The 19,063-nt window shown below is 37.3% G+C and overlaps 1 protein-coding gene across 1 annotated transcript in view; it reads right to left on the bottom strand.

Annotated features, from left to right (window-relative positions):
* The window catches only part of LOC18774497 (RRP12-like protein), a 9,355-nt gene extending 1,535 nt beyond the window's left edge, over positions 1-7,820 (bottom strand). Inside the window, exons 1-18 of the mRNA XM_020565836.1 lie at positions 7,225-7,820; positions 6,595-7,114; positions 6,167-6,427; positions 5,963-6,054; positions 4,838-5,047; positions 4,357-4,761; positions 3,643-3,779; positions 3,425-3,518; positions 3,262-3,318; positions 2,800-3,048; positions 2,583-2,651; positions 2,321-2,434; positions 1,949-2,110; positions 1,667-1,795; positions 1,464-1,565; positions 1,277-1,356; positions 605-754; positions 9-496 (exon numbers count right to left, since the gene is read on the bottom strand). Coding sequence (XP_020421425.1) covers positions 9-496; positions 605-754; positions 1,277-1,356; positions 1,464-1,565; positions 1,667-1,795; positions 1,949-2,110; positions 2,321-2,434; positions 2,583-2,651; positions 2,800-3,048; positions 3,262-3,318; positions 3,425-3,518; positions 3,643-3,779; positions 4,357-4,761; positions 4,838-5,047; positions 5,963-6,054; positions 6,167-6,427; positions 6,595-7,114; positions 7,225-7,725 — 3,820 coding nt within the window. The 5' untranslated portion in view covers positions 7,726-7,820. The remainder of the gene's footprint in view (positions 1-8; positions 497-604; positions 755-1,276; positions 1,357-1,463; positions 1,566-1,666; positions 1,796-1,948; positions 2,111-2,320; positions 2,435-2,582; positions 2,652-2,799; positions 3,049-3,261; positions 3,319-3,424; positions 3,519-3,642; positions 3,780-4,356; positions 4,762-4,837; positions 5,048-5,962; positions 6,055-6,166; positions 6,428-6,594; positions 7,115-7,224) is intronic.

Genomic DNA, 19,063 nt, shown 5'->3' with positions numbered 1-19,063 from the left:
ATAGATACTTGAGACACTCTTCCCTTCCAGCCTCTTTGTCATCTTCACCACACTCGATATCCCTTTTCTTGCAGTTGCCCTATGCTCTGGCCTACGGCTCATCATCTTCCGATCAAGTGGCCAATACGCATACGGTTCGAGCTTGTCCTTCCTCTTCAAATCCCCACCAGCCTTCTTGCTGCCGTACTCTTTGCCGGTGGTAGCCCACCCTGACTCCGATGTCTTCCTCCGCTTCTGTGTTTTCTTTGAGTTTGCAGACAAGTAACTGCCCGATTCACTTCTTGCATCTGAATCAGGTTCGGATGGCTTTTTCTTGTACGATTCTGCTTCGTCACGAATTATTAAGCGCCCATCAGAGTCTATCTCTGGCCCATCATCCCACTCCATTTTTCGCTTTAAATTCTCAAATGATCTAAGCGCTGACCTTGTTCTCTGCCGGTCAAGCAAGTCAAGTGGCTCATCTTCTAGTTGATCAAGCAAGTTCTTATTTGTTCTTCTGTATTACAAACAATTGTGTTCATATATTTTGGGCATGGGATGATGAACTTCATAGAAAATGGCAAACAAAACCACCAACCAATTATGAACATGAAATACAACATACCGTAATGAGGATGCTTTGGATTTTAGCTGGGAAGAAGCCTTGCCACGTCTGCCCGCAACTGTTTTGGCATCCATATAATCTGTATCACTATTCTCAGTTTCTTCATCATCAAAATCAGAAAATACTTTCGTATGATTCCACCTGCTCAGCCTGAAAAGAAGATAGAAAGTAACAGAACATTACGAAACATAGCCAAAGAGAAGTTGAATTGAGCTATGGTAGTCACAAAACTATAGAGATTATACAACATAAAGTTATCACGAAATGGAAAAGTTACAAAACATGGACAAAATAATGCGTGCACGGGTGGGGGTTCTGACGTTGCTCAACTCTCTCAGAATGAGACGTAAAAGTTTCACATAAAAATTGTCTGGAATGGATCCACACAGCAACATGTTTTCAGATTAACATTGTGAGCTAAGTTACTAATCAACACCTGAAGAGTAAATCTACACCTAAAGAGTGCTTTAGAGTATCCAGGATTCAAACAGGATGGGAAGAAACCTCAAAGTCGATGAAATTGAAATTAGAATCTTAAATATATTTAGTATAGAATTTAATCATATAAGCGTCATGGGTAAATACATAGACGTGTGTACAATAAGACGTAAATATGCACACGTATATTTTTATCAAGCATTTATTAATTTTATAATTATGAAAGAGTGAGACCTGGATGCAGTTGCTTTGGAAACTTGAGATCTAGCTTCCTCCGAGTTAGAACCCAGTTTCCACTCTTTCCGTTCCTTGATCTGTGTTCAATAAATAAATGAAAAAGGAAGATCAGAAAAGAAAAAAAAAGTGAGCACCCTGAAAATTTTCATTCTACCAAGACGTGTCAACAGATGTGTCAACAGACCTTCCGTATGTTGTTAAGTAGTTTTATATGTTCTTGAGGCACCACAGCCTTAACAGCATCAAGCCCACATTTCCTGACTAGCATTTCTAGAAGAAGCTTAACCTGAGATCAATTCAGGTTTGACCAACAAGTGATAAGAATTTGGGCAAGTTATCAAACCAACTGAACTCAATGTTGAAATTTAGTCGCAAGAAGAAAACAACCTTGGCTTTGAAGTGGGTTTTAGTAGCATCTTGCCACTTCAGCAAGCCTTCCACCAAGCTTTTCAAGTGCAATTGCAACCCCTCGGTTTGTGATTTGGCCACTAATACCTTCAACAAACCTAAATTAGCCTGCAATAAGAACGCCAAACTAAGAATAAAAATAAATGAAAATATTTATGTAAGATGAATTGAAATAACAAATCACACAATGATTTATCAAGCAGTGAACTCAAACTAATTAATTGGCTCCAAAAAGCTGATCTAAAAGTGAGGGGACCATACTTTAATTATTTCTTTGTTCTTTCTCTGGAGGAGGAGAAATGTGGACGGAAGCAAATTGCTAGCGGTTGAAACAAGATCAGAAAACTCATAAGCCAACCGAGCTAAGGCCTTCATTGCAGCACTGATCATATGAGGAGTTTCACCAGCTAGGCCCCCAGCTACCTGTGACCATGAGATCAGCTTAGAATTGCTACACATTTATATATCAATTTCTACTCTGGTCCACAGAAGACCAATTAAAGATGATTGAATCAGTCATAATCAAAAGGAGGAAGACGGCAAAAGAGGTGGCTCCACACAGAATTCTAAAGTATGGACTTCTAATCAATAGACGCATCAGTAAATTGAGCAGTCTGAAACAATATTCAGTACCATGTAAAAAAATTCCAACAGGTCATCTCTCTTCCCGCCTTTCTCCTCATCACCATAAGCATGCCCAATTTGGATAAGAATATCATAAGCTCTATTTCTTGTCTTTTTGTTAGCCTGCATTGAAACAAGATTCATTAACAATTCATATAAACCATAAATTTCAGAAGCCGCGGCATGCAAGATCTTTTACCCCTTTAAGTGCAAAAAATTTTACCCGTCAGGAATATTAAGGCTACATGTTGCAGCTGATAAACCACTTTACCTCTTTAAGTGCAAGAACTATTTCTGTCAGGAATCTTATAATGTCATCCCGCCTCTGCTTTGTGTCGCTCTACAAAACGATTTAAGTTCTTAGACATTGAATGGCATACGTGTATGAAACTTGAACCTAAACTCTGTTCCTAACAAGTGAAAATTAAACCTACAAGGAATCAATCTTAGATTAATTGAAAATTGAGGTATCGTTTATTTATGGATACCTTTAAAACATGGGCTACTAGGAGGTACAAGCAGTCAAGTCTGTGCCGTTTAGCTGAAGAATGGCAGGGCTGCACTTCAATCATAATGTCAACCAATTCATCGAGCTTCGATGATTTTGACGATTCAGGCAATTCCTTGAGCTTCGATGAATTTGATGATTCAGGCAATTCCTTGAGCTTCGATGAATTCGATGATTCAGGCAATTCCTTGAGTTTCGAAGAATTCGATGAAAGAAACCTATCACAGTCCTGACCACACATTCAGAAAAGAGAACCATTAGGAAGAAAACCAAAGAACACCAACATAACGTGGGTAGGTGACAGTAAATCAATTACAACCAGTAAATCATATTTTCCCATAGTTTCCACTGACAGATGATGACAATTCAGGTCACAGTATGGAAGCATTATTATAGATAATCCATAACATTCAAAGCATACAAATTATTAACTTTTGCATACCCTGAGAATGATTGAAAGAACTTTATATGCCTTCTTTTGTATCAAACCTTCATCATCCTGAAGTCAGGAAGGCCTTAGTTAGTGCAACCTTTCCTTTTTCAAGCATTGCAAGATCCCGTAGAAACAAACAAAATAGCCAGACGGAAGAGAAAGACTTTAAAACCTGTAATGCACTCTTTATTACTCCGAAAAGAACATTAATCTCATCAGCATTTAAACCAGGTAAAAGTGAAACTGTCAAGTCAAATAGTTGTGCCCTGCAGTTAAGATGGAAGAATTAATGTAATGTCAGATGTTCCGCAAAGAGAGAGACGTAATAATTAAATTACAAAAGTCAAGAATTAAACAAAATAAACGAAAAAAATAAAAGTGTTGATATACCGCTTGGAATTACAATCTCTATAACTTTGTGCTTTCCTAGCCCTTTTAATAACCATTAAAAGCTTCAGCATTGTACTTCGGAAAAGCGCTGATACAGCTTCTGTATCTGCTATTGAAGCAAACTCACCAATTGTGGACTGTAAACGGTGCAAACATAATTATTGTCAACTTCACAAAAATTGATGCCACATTAACAAGTACAAACATATATCAAAGATAAAGGTCTATTTTCAAGTAAAAATTGCTATTAAAAAAGATGATAATGTTAGGGGAAGCAAAGGGAAAAAAGAGATGCAAATTTATTTAAGACGTCAAAGAAAAGTCAAAATAAAGAAAAAAGTGACTGAAAAGGTGATACGATAAAAAGGGACTGGAGCTAATATAGTGAGTCTGTGACGACCCATTTTGTTCCTTTGTCTTTGTCACTCAATTATGTTGAAGTACTTCAAAACGTCCACTACCAGGTACTAGTACATTGGATAAATGGACAACACCCCTCCTCTCTTTCTCGCATAAAATATTGTGTCATGAATATTTTCTTACTAATGGTTTGAATGACGATATACATGATTCATATGGAGCTGTATTGGTTACAGTCCAGTAGCAAACTCACAAAATCATGACTATTTTAAAATCCATGCCAATTTGGCATTCTTGTCAAGCGTTTTTCAGGACTAGCACTATCAGACATATAACCTCAGTATGCTTAAGTACCTGCAAACAGCCCGCATCATCTTTTGTGGTATTCAAGAAGACACCTGATAGAACAAGCAGTAACTTGCAAGCAGATGACTTGAGCACGCTCAAGTTGTCTGCTGTAACCTGAGGGGTATAATTAGCAACAGCTCTGTGTCTGGCACTACCTACTTCACTATCAGACAGATCATTCACTTCTCCAACAATTTTCTTATTTTGTTGAACAAGAATCTGCAAGCTCAAGCATATTATTCCGCGAATCTCAGGTTCATCCTGAAGGGCACTGCACAAGGCTTGTTCTAGATCGTTGAAACTTTCAGCAGTATCAGAAGCGTAGTTGCAAAATGAAGGTAATAACGACCACAAAGCATGTACAAATGCGTCCGTGCTCCTTGATGAAAAAATACGTCCTTGTGACTCGAGCTGCCAAGTATAAGACGTAAATAAAAAATTCCATCTGAAATAAACAACTAGCATTCCATCAGTAACTGTTGAATACCTCTCTGGATTTGTCCTTCATCGTTTGAACCATACCCAAAATTGACTCTGTAAAGAAGCTCAAACGTGCACCAATAGTATACTGCTTCAGTATCGGAAAGAGCCAAACATTCACCTGACTTGGGTCTTCAGCCTCCAAATTAAGAGGTAGAAGACCTAAAAATGTTTCAGGTCCCATTGCAACAAGAGCCGATCCAAGGCATTCATGCAACTATAATAAACTCATTATATTAGTAAGCGTAATTGAGAGTAAACAAAGACGAAACGACACAAGAAGCTTCCAAATAATCTTTAAAAAATAATAAAAAGAAATGAGTTTTACTTGCAACCAAAAAACTTAGTTAATGCTTAATAGCAGACCTAGTTATGATATGAAATTTACAACTATACCTATAGATACTTCCATCTAAGGTTATATATAGAGTTTTGCTCTAATGCGGACGTCCGCATTTTGTTATACTACGGTTGTCCACAAATTTGCCAATATATATGTATATACAAGTAAAAACACACATGCCGCCAGATCACCTTCACCTTGGCAGATGTGTGGGGCCCTCCAAAAAGTATCCCAAATGTGGGAATATGGAGATGCAGAAGAAGAAGCAGCACCATTGGTTGCTCTCAAGGCTCTTGCAACGTGTTAAGCACTTTGTACTGTAAACTGCCATTTTTAATCAATGAATTCAACAGCTTTCTAGTACTAATTGGAATTGCACGAATCAAATCCACCTCTTCTGCAATATATATATATATATATATATATATATATATTAATGCATTTGCAATATTAGACCAGAAATCCTGATCAAAGCAATGCAACAGAAACAGGGCTCTCCTCATCAAAATTATTCTGGCGGCTGCAAATTATACAGTATGAGGAATTATAGCTTTTGTTTTCTTTTCCTATTTTAGCATTGGATGGCCAGAAGACCCAATAAATAATAAATTACTACAATCCAGAATGTAAAAGACGGTATAAGACCATCAAACTGTACAGTCAACAAACTAGTACACAGTCACAATTGCCAAACAACAAAGATAGCCATGGAGCAAATATACAGATCCATAAGGTAACGACAAGTAACAGCACCCTTCATCTCTTAAAACTGAATAACATGAAACAGACCTGTTTCCTGAAAGGGAAATCTTCATTGGATAACTTCGCCATCTCTTCCAAAATCTTGAGCGCACCCCTCATGAAATAAGAAGAATATACCCCTGTATGATAACAGCTATTAAACCTCTTAAATGAAATGTAGAGTGCATGGTAAGTGAAAAAAAATTCAGTTCAAAATGACAGCAAAACAGTCAGATACAGAAAAAGCAATACCTAATTTATCGAACATTACTGAAACAACTTGGAATGCAAGGTCCCAGACACCAGCGTAGTGATAACCAAGCAAGCTTTCAATAGTAGCACAAACTTTTTCAATTATAGTTGGCCCAGACTTCCTTGCATCCAGATTTGCATTCATTACAATCTGGTCAACTCCCTGTCTGATCAAGCTTTCATCAATGCAAGCATGAATGAGAGTCTTAAATGTATGCACTGCTGCGTGTATGGCCTCTTCATGCTCAGATGCCAATACATCTGCCAAACTCAAAGAAAAAACACAACAGTAAATTTTGAGTCTTGCTTTCTAGAATGGAAGAGGAACAAACAGGAAATCAGGGGAAGTTTTTTTTTTTTTTTTTTTAATGTATCAGAAGGTAACATGTATACAACTAAAGTCAATAAAGGAGGAAAAAATTACAAACCTCTGAGTGCATTGAATACAATAGGGAGTTTAACTATGCATATCTGCCTATTGAGGGAATAAATTTTGGCCATTCCATTACCAAGCAAGCGAGCTGTGACTGTCATCCCATCGACAGATGTCTCATTTGTGGAGACAGAAAGAGCTAATGCGCATAACAGATCGAGCAACACTTCAGGAGAAACATCTGTAGATGGATTGAGACAAAGTATATTCAAACTATCTGTTATGCGCTTCGTAACAAGTGGTTGTTGCAGTGCCAAAAGAGTTTTGTAGTACTTGAGGACGGCAGTTTTGTACTTGATCGATATATGAAAAAGACACTCTTTCAAAGCATCCAAAACATACAAGACCTCCTGAGCTCCCTTGGGTCCTTCACCAGCATCTGCATTTGACCCACCGGCAAGCAGAAGAAACCTTTCAAATAAGTTAGTAACCCCTTCACTCGCAGGAGAGAGCAGCGGTGTTCCTTGAAAATTTTGCAGCACATCACGAAGACACAAATGTGATTGTCTTCTCACCTGTTTTGGGTGCAATTAGCATACAAATAACTAAATTATTGTAGACGTCTAAAACTCAATACAAAATTAAAAATTCAATACAAGAATTTAATAAAGTGTGAGCAATTGACCTTAGGGCGGGAATCGGTAATAAAGCTCAATAAGAAGCCATACACTGAAGACACATCAGACCAGTTGACACGGCATCTGATGATGAGCAGATGCGATATGCATTTCAATCCCGAGAGTGCGGCGCCCACCGTCAAAGACGAAGACCGCAGAACACGGGCCAAGAGCTCCAACAGGAACTCGGACTTCTTCACGAGAATTGCGGGCGACACTTTTCGAAAGACAATGGAGAGAAGTGTGAGGAGGGCGTCAATCACGTGAGCGGAAGGCTCGGCCTGGGAGGAGAGCCCGTCGAGAGAAGAGCACGTGAAGCCTAAGTAGGCGACGGGAGTCAAAGGGAGGTTCTCGTCTTTGAGCTCCTGAGTCATGGCGCCTATGGCTGCGCAGAGGTGGCGGTGGTCCTCGAGCGTGGAGTTGCTGAAGCGGGCGAGGATTGAGGCGCAGATGTCTTCGTCTTCGCTCAGGGTGAGAGTGTAGGCGTCGTCCATTTCGATGTCTGCCATGTTGGGCGGGGGCCGGGGGATTGGAGAGTTGCAGAAAAACCCTAGCTTCAAATAATTCACGAGGGAGCTAGGGTTTATGGACAATGGTATTCAATTAGTAGAGGTGTCACACGGGCGTGCCGAGGCCATCCCATTTAAACTCGTGCTTTTAACGTTTTCTTATCGTGCCGGGCTGGTTCATTTAATTTATCGTCGTGTCGGTCTATTTAGTAAAATCATTGATCCTGGCCTGGCCCAAAGCCCATGTCCACATTGAAACGGGCCGGGTCAGGCTCGTGCCATGCCCGTGCTTGTGCTCGTGCCATATTCGGGCCCAAGAACCAACCCATTAAATTTGAATTTTTTTAACTTGATTTATTTTTTTCACTAGATAATTCAAATTATAAACATTAAAAATATAATTAGAGGCAAGAAATGATGAACTATTTGAAAACATTAATCAATTAAACATCCAGATAATATGAAAGGGCGGAGGGCAAAAAGTGTCCAACACCACAAAGTCCACATCAACTTTTCATCTTTAAACAACTTATTATTTTATATGTGAAAAAATGTCTTACTTTGATTATAAGAGAAGTGTATATGTCATATATACTAAGTGCCTGTTTGGCATTGCTTATTTGGGGTGATAAGTGATTTTTAAAAAATTTTGAGAAGCCCAACTCATTTGGTAAACTGCGAGAAAATCACTTATTGTTAAAAATTGCTGTGAGAGAAAGCTATAAGGGAAAGTAGCTAATGAGGTGCTTTCATTTTCTGATTATGCAGGAATCAGTTTCGAAGAGGCGCTGGGTTTAATGCGGCAATCATTTTCTGATTATGCTTAAAATCAATACCTACAACACTTTTAACAAAAATTTTACCAAACGCCAAACTGCTATGTCTCACAGCTGATTTCTCTCACAGCAAATCTGACAGCGATTATTTTCACAGCACAACAATGCCAAACTGGCCCTAATTAGATATCAAGTCTAATGTTGTTTAATTAATTTGTAGTTGATATGTTTAATTAATTAAGGACCCAAATAATTTCCCTAAAATGAAAGACATCAAATATATGTTTATGATTATATAAAAAAATATATATATATATATATATAAACAATGACATTAGATGTCAAATTATTTGCATTTTGACTTTTGAGAAAGAAAAAAATGTTATGTGGGTCGGGCTTGAAGCTGGCTTGGGCTCGTGCCGTGCTTGGAGCGGGCTCGGGCCATGGGCCGGCCCAGTCCATTGGATCACATTTTTTGATCCCGGCCTAGCCCAAGTTTTTGTACCGTGCCCAAAACGGCCCGTTAATATTCGTGCTCGTGCCATGTCGTGCCTCATTTAAATGGGCTAGGCTCGGGACGTGTTGGGACAGCCCATCCCGTTTGACACCTCTATTCAATTAGGATTTTTTTTTTTTTTTTATCAAAGAGAGATCCATAAAGAAGAAGATTGGACTTTAGTAATGTAACAAGTGTGGCCTCATTAAAACCTTGCCTTTAAAAACCCCCAAATGGAGGAAAATTCGGTAAAGGAAAAAGAGTACCACTACATCACATCCAGTATAAAATTAAATTTAGTAAATAATTTGTCATTGGCCAAAACATTAGAAATCCATAAAGGATCATCCTCTAACCACACTTGAAAGTCCTGAGGCAGGAGCGCCTGCTTAGCCAATAAATGGGCAACTTGGTTACGCTCCCGAGGAGCAAAGTGACAAGAAATATGATCAAAACGATTAAAAAGGCCCCTGACTTCATCCACTAAAGCACCCTCCACTAACCAACTTTGCTCATAAGTTTGAAGATTCATAATAATCTCCTTGGCATCCATTTCCAAAATGACAGAACGATGTCCCATTTGACTGGCAATTTGTAATCTCATAATTGCTGCATAAAGTTTAGTAGCTTTAGGAGAAAACATGCCATGAAGACCTTTATAAGCAGCCAGCAGTAAATCACCCATACTATCTCGTATGACAATCCCCAAACCTCTAAAACCAATCAGCAAATTGACAGCACCATCCACATTTATCTTCACAAAATTACCGTTAGGTGGAGACCAATACCTCACAATATTAGAGGCTGGAGCATGAGAAGACATTAAAATAATAGCTCATTGATATTCCAAAACAAGTTTTCAGGTACGAGCCAACAGACTAAGATATGAAGTGCTTCGATCAGAATGTAAAAGATCATTACGAGAGCTCCATAATCCCCAACTCAAAAAAACAAAGAAGACTAGCTCGTCATTAGTCAAAACCGAGGAAACATATTGATATAACTCCTTAAAAGTACCAACCTGTAGGGGAACAGTCAAGTCATGAATAGGTGAATGTTGCTGAACCTCCCTTGACAATTGACAAAACCAAAGAGCATGTACTAAAGTTTCAGGTTGTTGAGAGCATCTAAAACATAATGAATCATGAACAATTTGACATTGAAAAAGGTTCACCTTACATGGAATAATATCATGTACCGCTCTCAATAAAAACACCTTCAATAAAATTATGTTGGTATTCAATTATGATTTTTAAGTAGTCAATAAGGGGTCGTTTGGCATGGAGGACTATCATGGACTAGACTAAATCCTGAGACTGTCTTGGATTAACTCGGATTGGCCTAAGCTAGATTAAGTACTGACCTATATTTGGTGTTGGGTCAAACTAAGAAGTTGGATTGTAAAAATAGTGAAGACCTATGTTTGGTGCTGTGTCGAACTAAAAAATAATTCTTATAATATTTAAATTTAATTGGGGTTGTTGACCTCAAAGATAAATAAATGCTACAAAGAAACCCAATTCAAAGATTTGTAACAATATCCGACAAAAAAATAAAATTTAAAACAATAATAATAAAAAATAAAATTCGATTTTATTTTTTATTTTTTATGAAGAATAAAATTATGATATTTGTTTTTGGCTACTCAAGATTAAGCTCACTCTATATAATTCTGGGTTTTTCAGGGATCAAGTAAAACAATAATTTAATATATATATATGTATAATTTTTGTATATTTGACTTTTGACTTCAAATTGAAAAATATAATTTGACAAGGTAAAAATTGTTTGTGATAAAGAAAGCATCACATCATGAATTATTAAACTTGTTTCAATATTAAAAAAAAAAATCAAACATTTGTAAATTACTATAGTTTGATTTTCCAAATGCAATATCAAAATAATTATTGTAATATTTAAATTTAATTAAGGATTTTTATCTATAAAAAATAAATGCTACAAAAAAAAACCCATTCAAAGATCTAAAACAATAATTAAAAGAAAACAAATAAAATTTTGATTTTTTTAAAGAGATGCGTCGGATTCACGTGTTCTATTTAGCGAGCGTGCTATTTAGCGAACCACTTTTTAGGCTCACTGTATTAGACGAGCGAGTGAGGCGTTTTTTTCACTATTGGACTATACAGTCTCATTTAAGTTAGTCCAATCTCTTACCAAACAAGGGTTTCTAGTGCTATTTAACCCAATCCAGTTTGGATCGCGATAACTTCCTCTTCTCCTTCCATCCTCTGCGGGTTGGGTGGTTCAATAGTTCGAATGGCGTTATATGGGGTTGAAGCACCTAGAGTTATATTAGGTTGGATTCCTTCCAATTCCAAGCACCCAGAGTTATATGGGATAGAAGAAATTGGGTAGGGGAAGAAATCTGGGTGGGGGGAAGAAATCTGGGGTTGAAGAAATCTGGGGAGGGGAATAAATTGGGAGGATGGGGGAAGAAATCGAGAGAGAGAGAGAGAGAGAGAGAGAGAGAGAGAGAGAGAGAGAGAGAGAATCCGGGTAGGGTTTTTAATTTTTCTTTAAATTTTTAATTTGATATGTTTAATTTTTTAAAATAATTTAAAAAGTAAATTTTTTATTAGTTTTTTGTCCACATGGAACCCCACATCAATTTAAAAATAAGGCCCACAAATGCCACATAGGCAGATAACGGATTTTCTGACGATCTCGCTAACGGAGGGGGCAAATTGTAGGGTTTCCATGACGTTAAGTATGTACTGGTAAATGTCCCCAAAATCAGGTATGAACTCGTAAATGACCCTGTAGGTTGGAGGGTTTACTGTAGTTTGTCCAAAACAAAACATACGTCTTCATAATGGAAGCACATCAAATCACCTAGCCCAACTAACTAACTCCTTGGGGGAGCATGGAAGTCATCTTTTTGAAGGACAAAGACCAACAAAGTTGGGGGTATGGCTGCCCAGACCTCTAAGTTATGAATGAGAAACTTGTTGAACATATTCTAAAGATTGCAGTGAGAGTTGGTGTGGAATTTCAAGTGAAGTGGGTAGAGGATGAGAAGATTATGGTGGTGGTGAGAAAGGAAAAGGTGAAGGAGGCCATAGAAAAATTGATGGATGGAGAAGAAAGCCAAGGGAGGAGAGAGAGCCAGAGAGTTAGCAGCAGAGATGACAATATTGAAAGAAGAATCAGCCACTATATGTATAACACATTACCTCCATTGAAGAGCAAGTCAATAATTGACCAAAGCCAAATAAATAAATAAAGACACAAATGATGGAAGAAGAAGAGAAGGGAAAAAAGAAATAAAAGAATAGAGAAAAAGCAAAAAATATGAGAAAAGATGAAGGTGAAGTATAAAGGAGGAGTACATGTCCAAAAGTATCAGTTGCCCAAAAAACTACAAGCAAACCAAATATGAGATTATGCCATAAGCAGCTAAAAAAAAGTTTGTTTTTTTACCCCACAATTTTTGGTCCACGTCATGACAAAAACTAGGAGTGGTCATGGGGTTAGGCGAACGTGGTAACTCGAATCCAATCTACAATGGGCAAATTTATTTTGGAGAATACAAAAAAGTCCTAAATGAAATTGTAATTTATTAAAAGCATAAGTAAAATTATGTTTCAATCTATTAAAATCTTGTAATTACAAATCCTGCTTAAATCCATTACATTATAATCTTATAATTACAATATATTAAAATCTTAATTGAATACATCCCCAAAGCAATTAGTTTTTCGTTTTTTTTCTTTTTTTTTGTGGTCAAATGAATGAAAATTTCATTACTAGAAAGTTACAAACAAGCCAAATACAACAAACATAACATTAAAAAAAAACAAAAGCAACAACCAAACAAAATAAGCAGCTGCCGCCGCCGCTCAATCTACCACCGCTGTCAGTAGAGGAAGGTCCATGAGAATCGACAAAAGATATTTGAAGAGCGTGACTTTGGGGAAGCAAGCCACCACCATGCATCAAGCTCAAATGATCCATGGATTGGTCGAAATTGACCATGAAACTACAGAGCCTACTCCTCCATAGAAAAAGCTCAGATCTCTACATACCTTCCAATTCCAATCCATATTTACTGGAATTTTCGGACTTAGCAACTTTCATATTTTGAAACAAAATCAGATTTCCTAATCCAACTTGCATCCCTAGGAGGGGTACCTATGTGACACCCCAAACCAATTTTAACCATATATTTAATCTATATAATTTATTTAAATCATTTAATTGTAAAATTACAATTTTGCCCCAGGAAGTAGGGTCACTTTAGTCACTTTTTGTTCGAGAAAGAATTTGGGGAATTGAGTTACATTGTTGCGTCGAGCTCGTCAAAACGAGTTCGTAGACGTGCAGCACGCCTAATTCTGAGTTGTAACGAATGGAGAAAATTCTAGAAACGAAAAGGATATAGTTGGAATTTTAAAAATGATTACTATAGCTACAGTATCGCTACAGTGCCGATCTTCTTCTTCCTTGCGATATAACTAGATTTTCTCATTATTTTTTTCAGGACAAACTACAGTAAACCCCTCAACCTATAGGGTCATTTACGAGTTCATACCCGATTTTGGGGACATTTACCAGTACATACTCAACGTCGCGGAAACCCTACAATTTGCCTCCTCCATTAGCCAAACTGTTAGTGAGTCTGTTAAATATTGACGTGTCAAAAGTGGGACCCTTTTTTTTGATGAGGTGGACTTCCACGTGGACCAAAAATTAATAAAAAAATTATTTTATGGTTTAAATTATTTATTATTGTTAAATTAATTCAAATTTTAAAAAGCAAAATTTAAAAAAAAATTTAAATCTATCAAAAATCAAAAGAAAAAATTTCTCTCCGTCTCTCTCTCTTCCAAGCCCCACCCCACCCCGACTGATTGCCTCTTCCCACACCCATAAAAACAGACACCACATTCAACCTGCACCATCTTCCCACAACCACCATCTCCAACCTGCACCAGGCCCACCCACCCCCTGCCACCTCCCAACGACAAAATCAACTCTAGATTTGACTCCTAACCCAGATTAAGATCTGGGTTTTGTGTGCACTCTATTACATTAAACAACAAAAGATGATTTTTCATCAATTTGACAGATGGTGGGGGAATAGAGTTCATATGGGTTCAAAAATACATTGAAATATATAGCGAGCATACGTGCAAAAGCTGAACCATATGGTATTTGTCGCATTGTTCCTCCCTCTTCTTAGAGACCTCATTGTCCTCTCAAGGAAAAGGATATTTGGGAGACCTCTAAATTTGCTACTCGAGTCCAGAGAGTTGACAAACTGCAGAATCAAGATTCAATGAGAAAGATTCCGAAAAACCATCATATGTGGAAGAAAAGGAGAAGATGCACACGAATGGGGGTTCATTGTCCAAGTAGTGGTAGAGGGTCTAGGGATGATGGATATTGTGAGGCTGAAAGGTTTGGGTTTGAACCTGGTCCAGAGTTTCAGTTCATATGGGTTTTGTGTGCACCCAACCACGGCTCTGGAAGTGGGATGATGATATGGGGGTAGGGGAATAAGGATGGGGTCAGGGACGATGAGATTTTGTGGGGGTTGGGGGGGAGTGAGCTGGGTTGTTTCTTTACTTTTTGGTAGAGGAGGATCAGACGGATGGAGGGTTTGGTGGTAGAGGCTATGGAGGAAGAGAGAGAGAGAGAGAGAGAGAGAGAGAGAGAGGGAGTTCTGGTTCTGGGGTTCTATGAGAGAGAGATATATATATATATATATATGTATTTTAAATAATTTTAAAATAATTTAAATAGTAAAATAATTTTTTATTAATTTTTAGTCCACGTGGAAGTCCACGTCATCAAAAAAAGGGGTCCCACTTTTGACACGTTAGCATTTAACAGACTGACTAACAGTTTGGCTAACAGAGGGGGCAAATTGTAAGGTTTCCACGACATTGAGTATGTACTGGTAAATGTCTCCAAAATCGGGTATGAACTTGTAAATGACCCTATAGATTGGGGGGTTTACTGTAGTTTGTCCTTTTTTTTATTCATTCCTTCCACTTCCATCGTTTATTTTTTCAAGCACTATCTCATTCCGGTTATCATCGCAACCTTCACGAGATCTCTTCCCCTCGTTCTCCTCTACTAAACCCACATAAGACCCTATCCGATTCGTTGACGATGAGCTTGATTTGAAGCTGAAAAATGGTTAGGTTTTTCCGGCCGGTGTTCTTGTATTTTCCTATTCGTTCTCTACCCGTTTGTATAGTTAGTTTGGGTTAACTTTGAAGTTTTGAAGATTGTTTAAAATACCCATATTGGGCCAACATTTGGGCCCTTTTTTACCCATTTCCGGCCTTTTTTTTAATCAGGGACCGATACCAAAAGTTTCTCTCCTTGTTGGTTTGAACGCGTTGGTATAGGTATTGGCCGGTGGTTTGAAGATTTTCCGTCGCGGGAATTTCTCAAGACATCCACGCACTGAAGGCGGGTGAGGCGGCGCTTGGGCCATGTCAGGGTGGCCTGTTTGGTCCCAAAATAATCCCCATATCATTCCGAGCACAACGGTATGCTCGGATTCGAATTTGATTATCGTTTGATGGTCGAACGAATTTTTACATATTAGGCGATACCAGGGTTCAATAAGTTTGAACCGTTGGATCGACTCCATTTCCAAATATGTTGGTCTATGAACCTTTGGGATCGTGTAAGAACTTGCGGATAAAATCGGAGTCCTTAAATATTTGGAAATTGGATTATAAGAATATCATCTTTTATTATATATTAGTTTATGGAAGCATTTTATGGATTGTTGTGCATATTTATATAAATTGTGATTATTTTGATTATTGAGACTATGAATATTTTTGGGTCTTTATGGAGATTGTGCTTGAGAAAGGATTCAGAAAATGGAATTGTGAAAAGGGATTTGTTGGAAAAAGAGAAATTTTAAGACAAGTTTCGGAAAAATATTTTCAAACCCACCATAGGAGTACCCCTCAGTTGCCTTTGAAACAGTTTTGTCATTTATGACAATGCCCCACGAGTTTCGGGGACGCCTGAACTGTGTGGTGCGAGGATATGCGTTCTTGGGCTAACTACATGTCCCCCGAGTTCTACGAGAAATGCGGCTCAAGTTGACTTGGTGTCCCATGAGTCTTGCGAGGAATGCGACTCAGACTGACTAGGTGTCCCTTGAGTCTTGAGAGGAATACGGCTCGGGTTGACTTTGTATTACCGAGGCCTGCGAGGATGTGTTACATTATGTGACATAAGGAATTGACGGTATACTGTGGGAAGTAAATAGAAAATCATGGAATTGACGATACATTATTGAAATTGACGGAAAATTGGTGGAATTGACGGATCATGAATAAGGGTACACCTAGGTGGAGAGTATTTTGGTTTTAAGAGGTTTAAACTAAAACTGATGATTTCATCTTGGTATTTTTGAGTAGAAGTTTTAATACCCATTTTCTGATTTTATGAGGCAAGAATTGAAGGTTTCCAAGTTTTACGGGTTTTCTACAAATCATATCTATTCTCTAAGTGATGAATTTGTTTTTACATGTGAAAGTGGGAAGCATATTTTATTTTAAATTGTTGGTATTTACATTAAAGTTTCACGTGGCCAATGCTCTTTTATTAATTTTATCGTTTTCCTATTGAAAAGCAATATGTTAATTATATGTGTGTGTGTGTGTGTGTATGTATCATGCACGTGAGATAAATGGAAGATTGTTCTAAAATCGATAGCCCTTGATTGAGTTTCAGTGGATGGATTTGAATTGCTTATAAGTTTTGCTGGAAGAACTACGTATGGCTTGATCCCTTTCACTACTACAAAAAGTGAAAAAGACGACCAGAAAACAACGACGGTCTAAGTGAAAACCGTCGTGGTTTATAAAAAGACGACGGTTCTAAAAACACCGTCGTGTAATACAACCTTAGACAACTAAAAAATGGAGTTTCTAATGGCTGTTCAAAAACAACGACGTACATAATTAAACAACCGACGTCTATTTGAAACAGATTTTCGCATTGTAAATCAATGCGAACAAAGAACGGCAGAAGTTATGAATCGACCGACGTAGAAAGTAAAGACGACGATTTCAATAAAAACTGCCGTTTTTACTCATAAAATAACACGACGAGGTTTTCGTATAAGACGCCGTATAATTACAAACAAATCCACGGCTTTAAAATACAAAATATCGCCGTATTAAATAAATTTACAACGACGGAAAATATAAATATATCGACGTCATTCTCGTATAGTTCTACGACGTTATCTTTAAATCGTACAATAAAATTTATCGTCGTATTTATTCATTTTATACGTCGTACCTTTAATTTTAACGGTCGTCTTAATAAGAATTTTTGTTAACAATTTTTTTCTTTGATTTTCTTGTCCTACGTCGGTAGATCTACTTAATGACAAGAATTGAAATAACCACGACGGTTTATATAGAACACCGCCGACATAATCAGATTTGTCTGAGATCCCAAGGGTTACGAAATCTTACCAGATGGAACTCTGTTCCACATCATAATCTTAACAGATGACACAGATTTGCAAATATTGCGTCGTGTTAGTTTACAAATTCTAGAACATTAATTTCCCTCATTTTAAATTTCCTCGGGAAAGAAAAATCTATTTATCACGCTTTGGAATTGAAAACTAAAACTGAAAGAATACGGGAAAAAAAACTCTATTTATAATTTAAAATTAAAATCCACGTCGGTTGTAGTACACTTAACGACGTTTAACAAAATAATCTACGTCGGTAATTATAAATCTACCGCCATCTTAACTTAATATAGACGACGAGAAAAGACGACGGTAGAACATAAAACCGCCGTTGTTTCAGTTTCTTTAACATATCTTTCTGCAGGACTTGTATAGTTCAAAGCATTGACAATGTCTTCATCATATCTCCCAGAAACTACTGATTCAATTGCTCATGCTTTAGAGGCCATCTGAAGCCATTTCTATTCTTTATCGCATTCTTGAAACCCATCTTCTTCTTCTGAAGCTCTACGGATAAAGGAAGAGGCTATCACAAATCCGACGGATCTTCTTAGGCAAGAAAATCAAGCAGAGGATCAGGCACATCTGATCTTCAGATTTCCCTGAGAAGCGAACTTTCCTTCGACAGCGAGTGGAGGCCAGGCTTGCATCTCTTTTGATGGAAAGCAAGGAGTATTCAGAAGCACTAAGTGTCCTATCAGGCTTGATCAAGGAAGTGAGAAGGCTAGTTGACAAGCTTCTTCTTGTGGACATATATTTGATGCGAGTAAGCTCAATTTCTCTTTGAGAAAGACATCCAAATTATTGTCTTTGAGACATGAGAGACTGAGAGAGGAAGAACTTGGAACCTTAAATGTAAACCGAAAATGAATGAAAGCGACAAATTTATAGAATAAATTTTTAAAACCAACGGCGGTCCTTACAAAAAAACCGCCGTTTAAATTGTAAAATCAACGTCGGTATGATCGACGTATATTACAGAAATCCACGTCGGTAAATTAATAAAAACGACGTGTTAAATAATCTACCATGACGCGAGTTATTACTTATGTACTTTAATTTTTGAGTTTACTACGACGGTACCTACAAACTACTGTCGTATTTATTTACCACGTCCGAAGTTAAATGTACCGTCGTATTTTGTAATTTATACGTCGTAGTTATATGTAACCGCTGTATTATTTTTTTGAAATGGTTTTATATGTAAGCAACTTTTCGTCTACTTGACTTACACATTAGTTGTTTTTATATTCTTATTTTATTTAAATCTGTCATCCAAAAAAGAAACTTTACATATTGCAGAATATTAATTTCCTTCGTTTTAAATTTCCTCCGGAAAAAAAACTCTATTTATAATGCACTGTAATTGAAAAATAAACTGAAAGGTCACGGGAAAAAAAATTCTATTCATAATTTAAAAATTAAAATCCACGTCGGTTATATTAAACCTAACGACGTTAAATGAAATGATTCCACGTCGAACGAAAAATATTGCGTCGTTTTAGTTAAAAACGACGTAGTTAAATGTAACCGCCGTATTATTTTTTTGAAATGGTTTTATATGTAAGCAACTTTTCG

Source organism: Prunus persica, chromosome G6 (genome assembly GCF_000346465.2).
Source record: "Prunus persica cultivar Lovell chromosome G6, Prunus_persica_NCBIv2, whole genome shotgun sequence".
In the NCBI taxonomy this organism is placed as follows: domain Eukaryota; kingdom Viridiplantae; phylum Streptophyta; class Magnoliopsida; order Rosales; family Rosaceae; genus Prunus; species Prunus persica.
This window is presented reverse-complemented; position numbering and strand designations above follow the sequence as displayed.